At 38.7% G+C, this 12,368-nt stretch overlaps 1 protein-coding gene across 2 annotated transcripts in view; it reads left to right on the forward strand.

The window, feature by feature from the left end:
* LOC107738414 (tetraspanin-9-like) overlaps positions 1 to 12,368 on the forward strand; it is a 124,003-nt gene that overhangs the window by 101,059 nt on the left and 10,576 nt on the right. For both annotated transcript variants that reach the window (XM_016550184.1, XM_016550183.1), the window contains 2 exons: positions 285 to 476; positions 2,568 to 2,642. In XM_016550184.1, coding sequence (XP_016405670.1) covers positions 285 to 476; positions 2,568 to 2,642 — 267 coding nt within the window. The remainder of the gene's footprint in view (positions 1 to 284; positions 477 to 2,567; positions 2,643 to 12,368) is intronic.

Here is a 12,368-nt window from a genome sequence, read left to right on the forward strand (position 1 = left end):
ACCCCCCTCCAGCTGGTCCGCGAGAATATTTTCAAAAAGGTTGGAGACCCCTGATTTAGCTGATTGTCTTTAACTTTTTTTTCCATTGGGCCTCTGCAGACTTTACAGAGAGTTTGAGTCAGCAGCACGTCATGCTTTTTTGTTTATGTCTACATGCAATGGAAAGCTATATTTAAGTTAGTATTTGTGGTGCATATTAAATGTTGTTTTTCCGAACAGCTTTCGCTCTGAATCGATGTTCCAGAATGCATTAATATCTCATAATCTGTTGCTTCTCTCTGCAGTTGTGTGGCTGTGGGCTGCTGGGAGTTGGAATCTGGCTGTCTGTGTCTCAAGGCAGCTTCGCCACCTTCTCCCCCTCCTTCCCCTCTCTCTCCGCTGCCAACATGGTCATAGCCATAGGCGCCATCGTCATGGTGACGGGCTTCCTCGGTTGCCTGGGCGCCATCAAGGAAAACAAGTGCCTGCTTCTGAGCGTAAGTTATGCCACACCTACACACTTTTACGCTCCTAAAATGTGATGTGTGAACAATGCAGATCACTGATTGGTCAGAGAGAATCGTCACTTCCAGTGTCATTGGATTTGCGACGGGAGACACCAAACCCGCTAGATTTAAATAGTCAGCAACAGCCACCAGAGCATCATTTGTTCGCACAAACGACTTGCTTTAAATGACCGTCGCACACAACTTGAAAAAAGAAAAGGCTGTATCGTGGTCAGTAGACAGGTGGCGGAGCAACTATAACGAACAGTCTATAATCCCACCCACTTTGAAGCGGTACTAAACTGCAGTGGAAAAGCAAACAGAGCCAAAGTAAAAGCACCATAAGTAGCATTACATTTCATGATATTTAAAGGTGTAACCATGCATATGTATTTATTACTTTTCATGTATTTATAAAAAGATATAAGATTTAAATTAAATATAAAAACTATAAGGTATTATTTACACGACTCAGAAATACTTGATTCTGATTGGTCAATCGCAGCACTGTACACAGTATGCAACTATTTTTACAAAATGTATAATCAACTGTTTTTCCAGTCAATTTACAGTTGCCTACATCACTGTGCTAGTTTCATGGCTCACATATTGGTCTGCAGTCTCTTTCTTCTCACATAAAACAATCATTTCAACCAAATTAACATTTCATGTCTTTTCATTTATTTATTTAGTGAGTAGCTGTGTAAAAAGTGGGATAATGTACAGCTGGCCAGTCATTATCCCAAAATAAGCCCTGTCAGGATGTGAAGTGGCCTTATGGATATCTTTTATAATGCATTATACATAAAGGCTTAAAGTAAACTGTTACCAGAGAGGTTTGCTAATTATCTGCATTGCAAAATTAGTCTCTTCATTGCACTCAAGGGTTTTGGTTCAGAGCTAGAGTTAAACCACATGCCTCTCTATTTCCCCCCTTTGACTGCCAATCTCGCTTTGATTTTACACTCATTTTTACTTTCTCTCCCCCACCACCACCAATCATTCAGCTAATGGTGTTAAACACAGTCTAATTGAAAAAGGTTGTCACTCGCATACTTTTCTTTCATATACAGGAGTGAATAATGCATCCGTCACATCATATTGTTTTGTTCTGGTAAGCGATTATTAAATACTGCACTATCCGCTTGTGGACTTGCCATGTGATTCCAAACAAGCATCATTTTGATTATTTTATTTAATGTAATTTACAAAAAAAAAACATGTTACGTTCAGTTCAAGTAAAGGAAGAGACGTTCGAAGCATTCACAAATCCAGTCAAACCCAGAATCATCATCACCATCACTCCTTATTAATTTTTAATGTCAATCTCCAGTTCCTACGGTTCCCTAAATGCCTCTTAGATAGGAGCGGTGTAAATTCGAATGGCCTGAACTTTAGATTTCGCTAAAATATATGCCTGTATATACGGCGTGTCCATGGCTCTGAGGGAGAGGGAGACATCAGAGAAGGGTTTTCACGTCACTGGGTTTGAGATCTAAGCATCCAGCCCTATGTTTCTGGATGTGGTGTAGCGCTCTCTTCCCCCAGAGGTCAAGGAAGGAAGAACCTTCAAAGCTTTTGCAGTCTCCACATCCATTCCTTCAACTTTGCTCTATTTATGTGCCCAGACCAGCGAGTAAAGTCGAGGCAGAGCAGACATGTACACATATTGTCATTCAGCGGCTGGCGAGGCCACACGTAGTCAACACAATCGCTCTCACCCTCCTCTAATGGCGGAAGGGAACTTATTTTGCGAACCTGTCAATGTCGAGGTTCAATAAACAAGCGTCTTAAAGGCTTTCAGATGGGCTGAATCTGCGTTTCAGATGGACTTTGACAGGAACGGTCATCAGGAGATGACTGGAAAATGTACTGAGCACTCAGCGAAATAATGTTTACTGGCTGATAGGCACATGCTGTGTGGAAGGCTGTGTAAATATTTAGCTGAAGAAGTGAAATAGAATGAGATGGAGAAAGTGAGTGTAGAAAGCTGAGATGATTCATTCAGACAAGTCTTTCCCTTTGTCTTTCTTTCTCTGTAGTATCACTCACTTCCTTTTTTTGTGTATTTTCTTCCTGCAGTTCTTCATTGTCTTGCTGATTATTCTGCTGGCTGAGCTGATTTTGCTCATTCTTTTCTTCGTCTACTCTGATAAGGTAAGCCTGATTGCCAGTTTTATATTGTGCAAATGATTTTACTGTATTTCCATACAAATACCACTATCCAATCTCTAATTGGTGGCTAATTCTTTGGCTTTGTTTTTTCATGGAGGATTAAAATGGATGGAAAAATCCCATCCAATTGCACCTTATTCTAACCAGGCATTACATAAATCATTAAACGATTAAAATCTGTGAGCAAATGAGTAGCAGAACATTTTGGGTTGTGCTTTACACTCTTAAAAATAAAGGTGCTTCAAAAGGTTTTTCAAGCGATACTTTTTTATGTGGTATCCCCATAAAATTTGCCTTAAACTGTGTGGATGGAAACCCAGCTATAAACTGTCGAATGCTTGTCCCGTTTCCCCAGCTTAATCAGGTCAGCGAGTTCTTTAAAGAACAGCCGCCTCTCATGTCTTGGGAAGTGCAGGTTAAGAGTTTTCATCACCAGGCGAACACTCAAAGGTCAGAGGTCACCCCACACAACAAGGCCTAATCCTGGCCAGTTGTCACCAAGTAATTGGTGCTGAGCTCTTTCTTGGTCAATCCTTCCACCTGCCTCAGCGTTCAGGCTCTTTCTCATGGCCTTCGGGGCACCGCACACGCACACAACTGGAAGCGATACTGTGCCAACTGGAATGTCTAAAACAGGGCAGTCTGACCTTTTGACACCATGCAGATCCTGGTGGATTACTACCCACCCAGAGCACGCAGAGGTCCCGTTTCCTCTTTGATGAAGTCGTGAGTGTCACCAAACAGATGCTTCAGAGCCTTCTTTTCAAGGGCGCTTCCCAAATGTACGGCAGGATGCTAGGAGGTGTTAAATCCCGTCAAGGATTTCTGGGTGGTTCATTATTCACTCAGCTTGCCACGCTCTCTGTGGAAGCTAAAGTAATTCATTTACCCACAATCCATTTAGAGATTAGGATCCTATCTCTTAGGTACGAGAACTGCCTGGTTGTCTTATCGGAGCATGTACCTTACACTCAGCCGTGGACCACAAAATGAGGCTGAGTTTTGGTGGCAAAATGAATGCCACATTTTTTTCAAGCATACAACATGATTAGCTTGCTCCTGTCTATATGAGTTTGGTTCTGCAAGCACACACTTTTTTCCATCGCTATATTGTGTACAGACTCAAGGTTGTGCCTTTATATGACGAAAGCCAGACTGAAAGCAGTGTATCCAACATGTATTAGTCTTTAAAGACCACTCTGAGACCCATAGCCATGTATTGATGTTGTTCGTACTACCGATATAAGATACCTCTATGACCTTTTATCACAACGTGATGAGGGAGATACTTCAGAGAGGAGCGAGTTAAGATGAGATACAGAGATTTGTATCAACCGCACAGGGCTGTGAGCATGTCTCTTTCATTTCTCTACCGCATGAACTCAAAACCTGCCGCTCCATCTGCACAGAATGGCGTGAGTGATCAGAGGAATGTTTAATTGACTCCATTATTTGATCTCCAAATCACAAGGCATTCGTTATCACATCTGAGCAAAAAAAAAGTCACGCTGGCAATGTATGAAAGCACACTTTTTCTGTACAAACCACAAATTTAAGCCAAGCATTTTGCTGAGGTAGTACTGAGCAGGATATTAGAAAACAACTTAGTAAACTTGAATTTTAGACATTTCATTAAATTAAATTTTTTTTTGTGAAATTTTGAATTTATTATATCTGAAAAACTTGAGGCTGTAATTTTATACTTGAAAAAATTACAGCTAATTTCACCTTTAAAAATTCAGAACCAAAAATTCAGCAAATAATCAAGGATGCATTAAATTGACCAAAAATGACAGTAAGATGTTTACATTGTTAAAAGGAATTCTATTTTAAATAAATCATTTCATCAAAAAATCCTGAAAAAAAGTAACACTGTTTCTATCAACATTTTAATCATACCGTGATGATAATAATAAGAAATGTTTCTTGAGCACAAAATCAGCATATTAGAATGATTTCTGAAGGGTCATGTGACACTGAAGACTGAAGTAATGCTTATATTTATAAAGTAATACTATAATACGATATATGTATAAATATGCCACAAAAAAACTTAATTTGTTAAATGTCAAATTTACACAATTCAAATCTATTTGTCATCGTTACAGCTTCATAATGTGAGATCTAAAGTTTCAGTTGTGATGTTTTGTGCCATCCTCAATCTTTAACTCAGCAAGATGCTTCCCTCTTGCAGATTTGTTGACGAAACAGAGGTATAGTGGGTCTCCACCTCACTGAGCGTACGTGAACGCTGTGGATTAAAGCACACACGTGGGCCCTGCAGTGACCTACCATCTGACTGCAGCAGATGGCGAAGGCTAGGCACCAGATTAGAGCATCCGTCTTTACGCTCATGACCTCATTCCTGTGCGTGTGCCGCAGGACAGCGGCCAAATGAAGCCATATTAGCTGGTTTGAAAAGGGGGGAAGCAGAGTAGCGTGATTTTTCGATAGGCTATCAGAGACAGATGAAGTGCACTTTCGCCGCCTCAGCTGGGTCTACGGTTTAATCCGTAGATGACTCACAGTTTTTAGCCTCTAATGTTGTGCCATTACATGGGTAAAAGCGACACAATTAGGGATGCTCTAAAAATGAGTAGTGACCCACATGTGCAGGGAATGGATTCAGAGGGATTTAAAGTAAAACTCCAAGTCCATTTTAAAGGTCCCTAAACACCGGTCCCCATTGTATTTCCAGTTATTTACAAGGTGAGAGTAAAGCTTGTGTTCCCATGTTGGCAGCATTATTGCGGTTGCTTGTTTACTTGCTGATTTTAGCTCTGAATTAAACCAATTTACTCGCGTTAAACAAATCAACAACGAATGTGCCAGTGTTAAAATGATTTACGTCAGACTTGACTATGTAAACAGTCATTTTCCACTTCATGAGCTTAAGCAGCAAATGTGTGTTGTAAACTGCTTGAACAGGTGAGGCGGTCAGCCAGGGTTTTGAGGACTTCGGGCCAGGTTTCAAAGCACCTGACGGCGTGACAGTAGGACCCACGCTGCGCGTATCTTGCCAGCTCACAGCATGGCCAGACTTTCCCTTGCTGTACAAAGCCTGGCCCATCATCTGGGCTGGAAATTACCATCCCATGACAGGCACTTATGTCGGTAGGCTCTTATGTGTCTTAATGGAACATTATTTCCAATGTGGAAATGGTTGTTAATGGAACAGTTCTTCCTAAAATAAAAATGTAATCACTGACTCAGCCTCATGTTGTTACAAACCCATATTACTATTTTTTTCTTCCAGCATAGAGGACTTTTAAAATATGTATTGGTCTTTCTTTTCATGTAAAATGCATATAAATGAGCATGCAAAAAGATACAAAAATATCATAAGTTGTCTATATGATTTGCACACTTATACCAAGTCTTCAGTCATTGTTTGCTGATAAGCTTCCCACCCTGTGGCTGGTAACTGTTACTACAAGAAAATCATTGAGTCAGTGAGTTAGAATTTGAGTTTGATTAATGAACAAATCAGTCAGAGATCTGTTTTGGGAACTGGATTGACTTATTCATTGAAATGATCCAACTCACTATTCTCATGAACTTGTGAATTCCTATTAGGAGAGCTAAGCAATGAAAAACAGCTTAATTTTGGTTTGTTCATCACATCAAGATTTTGTATGACTTCAGAAGACTTGCAATATAGTGTCTTATGTCATATGCACCAATTGTATTGCTTTTTGACATTTTGAAGCTTGACAGCCCTCATGCACTTTTACATTTAATTGAAAAGAGTGGCTAAAAAGCATACTTCTCTCATAAACTCCTACAAGGAGAGCTAGCCAATGAACAATAACTTAATTTTGATCTGATCTTTGATGTTGAAAAGAGAATTCACCTATTGAGTTCCACTGAAAATCATGTAGTTGAGAAACGACTTGAACAAAATTGAGCAAATAAACAAAACCGTTTCCTTTTTAAATTGAATTATCCCTTTAAGTTAGGATTGGGGGGGGTGTTTACAGACTGTAAATTGCTCAAAACTTTTTTGTTGGCATAGTTTGAGGTGATGGACGAATCTTCTGTCTGACCTCATCTTCCTCTACTCTTTTGTAAACCGCAGGCTTTCCTCAACACACACACATTGTGCTGACACATCTCCACAAACCCAAGCCCCCAGGGCAACAATATGACAAACCTGTCCAATCCTGTCCACACTCTGGAGACACAAACACAAACATGAGACTTGAAGAAAAGCACACAGTTTCCTTTCTTTTTCACCATTCACTCTCGTTTCCTCTCCCAGTTCACCCCAAGAATTGTTGGTATAGATAATGATGTCATCTATTAGCTAACATCCGACCTTAAGGTCAAACCCTCCACATTCCCAAACAAACACTAACATCTTTACATTCACATGTTGCCTGAGAACATAGGAAACTAACGAGAGGAATGATTACAAATCAAACACCAAGAGCCACTCTTTCATTCACACGATCTAGATGCTTGCGTTAGCTGAAATGGCTTTGGACTGTGCATTCATGATACTGTATCCAACTGGAGAGACATTATTTAAACACAGCCCAAGGCCAGGTATACAAACTCCTAATGAGCTGTGCATTAGCAACATGGGAAACATATGCTCCATTCACTTTTTGAGCACTAGTATAGTATGTAATAGTGGATTTAAAGGGAATGATACACTGATTTTACAAATTTGTAAACAAGAAAATACTATTTCAGTCTTTCTACTTCAGAATTTCACATTTCATTTAGTGTTACTTTTAAAATTTGAAATGTAGCAATTTCTGAGTGAAAACTCTTTCTACACCACTTCCAGCTAATTAAGAAGTTGTATGTTTCAAACCCTTGAACCATTAATTTGGCTCCAGATGTGCGGCAGATTATTCTATTCATGTCCCAAAAAAAGATACAATCCTGCTAAACAATTGGGCTGCAGTTCATCTTGATTTCGATTGACAATCCTGTCTGGACTTCTTTACAGTAACCTTTCATTCACACTGGCTCTCTTCCCATGAACTCAATGTCTGGGAGAAGAACTAATTAACTTTCTGCATAATATGATGCTTCTAACAGTATATTTCATTAGCATAGCTCATCTCTTAGGGCTTGCAAGATGGTGACTGGAGCAGAATATCAGCAGAGCACCACCTTACCAATACATTTCATTTCAGTGATAGGATATTTATCATTGCAGATAGCACTCGCCTCTGAGGATAGGACAGCTTCCCTTTTGTTGTCAGAAAACAAAGTTGTTTCAGAGTCCTCCACTAGCCCTGGTTGTGGGTTTTTGAATGAAAAGAAAGTTTACTAGATTATTTGACATGACTGCTGCATTTCAGCTATGACTTTCAATAACCTTCCAGAGGTTTTCAGTAGGGGTGCTCCGATTGATCGGCTACCGATCACTATCGGCCGATAATCGCTTTGGGATGTTTGATCGGCGGTCTCTAAAAAGGCCGATCTCAAGAATACGCCGGTGATGCGTCTAGCCTGCCGCACACTGCACAGTTGACATAGCCATAGGAATTATCACTTGCACAATCGAGGCAGTGTTGCATCGTCACTAAAGTTTATGAATTGCATTGCCGCACACTGCACAGTTGACATAGCCATAGGAATTATCACTTGCACAATCGAGGCAGTGTAGCATCGTCACTAAAGTTTATAAATTGCATTTCTTTTTAATTCTAGCCAGTGTTTAAAGCATTCAGCATTCACGCGCTCTCCTGGAGACCGTGCGCTCATGCAAACTCGCAGCGCACACACATAACGCCAGGTTCACACATACTTCGTTTGCAGTGCGTATTTTTTCCGCGCTCATGTTAACGGATTAAAGCGTTCACACTGCACACGGTTGCGGTCCGGCAGTGCGTTCCAGGAGCGGTCTGCAGCAGCAGAGATCGTTTCTGCTGCACGCACTGAATTAAAGTGACAACGCATTGTTTGCGGTAAATATGAAAATGAAAATTTAGTAATTACACCATAAATGCATATAATTAAAGTCTGTGTTTCACAGCCAACTGGCTTGTTGGCTAGTTTTAAAGGAAAAGAACACTTTTAGATAAAAAAAAGGCAATAATAGATGGCACTCCTGGAGGTAGGAAAACAAAGTTCTTTATGAACCGCAGGATCGCTTGTAATAAAGATTTAAATGCAAAAGAAAAGGCAGTAGAGCTGACTGTTTCTGTCAGAGGTAAGTTTTAATTTAGAATGTTTGTGATAATGTAAGAAAAGTAGTTTAAATGTTTTGCCACTTGTTTGAACAACTGTGTTGTGCTGTGTGTAAGCTATTGTGCAACAATTGCACGAGTGTAAAAACAAAAATGCACTTCATAATCGAACATTTAGGTGAGATAAATATATATTTTTGAAAAATGTCTAAAAAATGCTCCCCTCCACCCTTCAAATAAAAATAAAAAAATCCCCTCTCACAAGAGTCACCTATACGAGGAAAATTCCCCCCATTCTCAAAAATTAAATTCAGGCCCTGAATAAATGTCTAAAAATCCTGATTGAAGTATTACTTTTAATAATTCTACATGATAAAAAGAAGGCTTTAAAAAGATCGGTATCGGTGATCGTATCGGCAGATACTGATTTCTGTGAGCGGTGATCGGCCTCAAAAATCCTGATCAGAACACCCCTAGTTTTCAGGCTATCGCTAAGATGTTTAGAGTGTTTTTCTCATCGCTTAAGCCCATATCATTCAAATGTCATTTATTCCTGTGGTGGAAAATATCTGAATTTTCAGCATCATTACTTCAGTCTTCAGTGTCACATGATCCTTCAGGAATCATTCTACTGTGCTGATCTGTTGCTCAAGAAACATTTTTATCAATGTTGAAAACCATTTAAAGGCTGCTTGAAATTTTTGTGGAAACAGTATTATTTTTTCCATAATTATTTAATGAATAGACGTTTCAAAAGAACAGCATTTATATGAAATGTGTATTTGCTAATTATAACAATTTGAATGTCTTTACTTGATTAATATAATGTATTGTTGCTGAACAAAAGCATTAATTTCTCTAAAAACTTCTTAGTGAGCACAAACCTTTGAAGTATTTATTAAGCATTGTCTTTATTTTTTATGACCTGATACTGATCTGTAAGAAAAATAATTTTTGTCTAAAAATAAAATGCAGTTTTCTAGGAATCCTACTCAGCTCATGGCATTAGGGAGGCTTAGTCAGACATGTAACATTCCTCCATTAGACATGCTATTTTGCTTTTTGAACAGGATGAACAGAATTGCGTGACTTTTTCAGGCACAAGCTGATTAAGTCTGAGCCTAATGGACCGTGTGGGATATGGGAGTCTCGTGTGCTTGGTAATTGGGATGCTTTTCTTTAGGTTTGAAAGAATAGCCATTGCCAAACAGTTCATCAGTTCTGATGTGTTCCAAGCAGGACGTGAAAGGAGTGATGTCACAGTGAACCCTGATGGAGTTGAGAGTGTGCTTTTATGTATTCTTGTATAATGAGACTCGGAGGTCTCAAGATTTTTCCGTAAAGAAGGATGATGGTGCTTATTCACCTTTCGTTTTATTCTCTTCATTCTGAAATGCGGCTTCTCACACAGTCAGTGTACCCACTAGAAAAAATATCTGGCACTAATGAGTGCACACAGTGAGAGAGACATATGCCTCCTACCAGCTTTTTAATATCTTGTCTTGACTTAGTGTTATTGATGCTGTTCTGCATCATTGGCTGAATTTATTTCATCATGGCATGACTGGAAAGAATGTAAAAAAAAAATTCACATGATGGGGGTCTCCAGAGGACATTTTAGGCCAATTTCCACATATATTTGAAAGATTATCTGAATTAAAATTTTATACACTTCATTAAATAATTTCCCTCAGCATTCAAAGAATTTCACAGCATGAATATTTTGATTTGTTATATTATTAGTGCTGTTTGCTAAGGCAAGCATTACTATTACTCATACTTGTACCTCGCCCTGCACCTTTACATTTATGCATTTAGAAGATACTTTTATGCAAAAACCTGTCCAAATCAATGTGTGTGTTTTTTTAACCAGTTATGTTCCCTGGGACATGAATGATACCTCAAATCGTGTGGCTTATTGATGAAATCTGTGTTATTACTTTTCTAAGTGATTTAACTCATAATTTCTGCCTGGAAGATGAAAAAATTGGCAAAAAAAGGTCCCATAGACTTGCATCTGCGAAGGGTCCCAAACCATATATAGGGTTTTTTAGCAATCTAGAATATGATAGAAACTTGATAAGCTTTTTTGGGCTAGTGAGCAGTATCCTGGCAACCATCCTCAATATCCTAGCATCATATATGAGAACCAGTCACATTTTCTTCAGAAGTTCAGAGTCTTTCAGATGTGAGCAAACAGTGAATGTTGTGGTAATACAATAAATACAACAGCAATATGAAGCGTGACAATAAATCATAATGTTAAAGCTGTAAGTGCAGATATTATCTCTATGTATCTTATTTATAGGTCTGTGAAATTCCAGGATATGGTGTTTTGTCTTTTCTCTTGGGTGAAATGATGTTAATCTAGAGTCTGTATCAGGACCGCCGCTCTGTCAAACTCTGATCGCCGTGTACTTCCGTCGCTCTGGGCCAGAGTGCACTGAACCACTAATGTGAGATCTTACACCTCATTAAAACTGCCAGCGAAATATTTATCTACCCCAGCCGAGGGGGAAATGATAGTGATTCCAGCGTGGCATATATTGTCTTCCAGCGTCAACGATGGCATGCTTTTTAAACGCTCTACTCACTATGGCAGTCAATGAATGATGTTAATTACAATAATTTGACGTACTGTAGTAGTCAAGAACCCGATGGCAGGTATTGACTAAACAGAGGCTGCTTATTAGGATAGACAAGCAGGTAAATTTCTCTTAGGACTTGCATATAGTTTTTCACTATTTGCAATGCTAATATTTATACATATTTACATGTATTTATCCAAACTACTTGAATTAATACATATACAATTAATTATATTTTGGCAGTTGTGTGAGTGTGTTATTCAGTTAAATATATGAAATTGTGTGTGTGTGTGTGTGTGTGTATATATGTGTATATATATATATATATATGTGTGTGTGTGTGTGTGTGTGTATGTGAAGAGTTCATTAGCAAAAACCGATAACTCCATTAAAAAATTTTTTCAGAAATCGCATTTTTTTTTATTGCGCATTCCAAGTAATATCAATCAAACTGCAGTTGGGTTGTTTTGATTAAGTAATAATAACTTAAACAAATACAGGTAATTTACAAAATTAAAGTTCATTGAAAGTAAGTTTTTTTACATATTAAAAGTTTGTTTTATAGCAAAATCAGATAACTCCAACAGTCGTTTTTTGACAAAAGCAGATAACTCCACATTTCATGTTTTAGAGTAAAAAAAAAAACACTCGTTTAATCTTTGCAATCTCATCAGATGACAATGTAGATGCCTGACAAACGTTGTTGTTGTTGTGATCATAAACTGTATGGATGTGATTACACGCAATACACGGAGCTTTTCCCTCACCATTGTAACGCGCTGCTTTTGCAAGGTTCCGTGAAAACGTTTCAGCTTTTATTTTCCTTTTTCGCCCTGAAGAAGATATCACAGATTCATCAAGTTCATCGAAATTATCCATCCTCGATCACTTTTAGACTTATCGGCTTCTGTTCAAAAACAGCAAGGGCGCTTGTCGGCTACTGCAGTAAAACGTGAACTGCCTTGAAAGTG

This window comes from Sinocyclocheilus rhinocerous, unplaced genomic scaffold (genome assembly GCF_001515625.1).
Source record: "Sinocyclocheilus rhinocerous isolate Xijiao unplaced genomic scaffold, SAMN03320098_v1.1 scaffold975, whole genome shotgun sequence".
In the NCBI taxonomy this organism is placed as follows: domain Eukaryota; kingdom Metazoa; phylum Chordata; class Actinopteri; order Cypriniformes; family Cyprinidae; genus Sinocyclocheilus; species Sinocyclocheilus rhinocerous.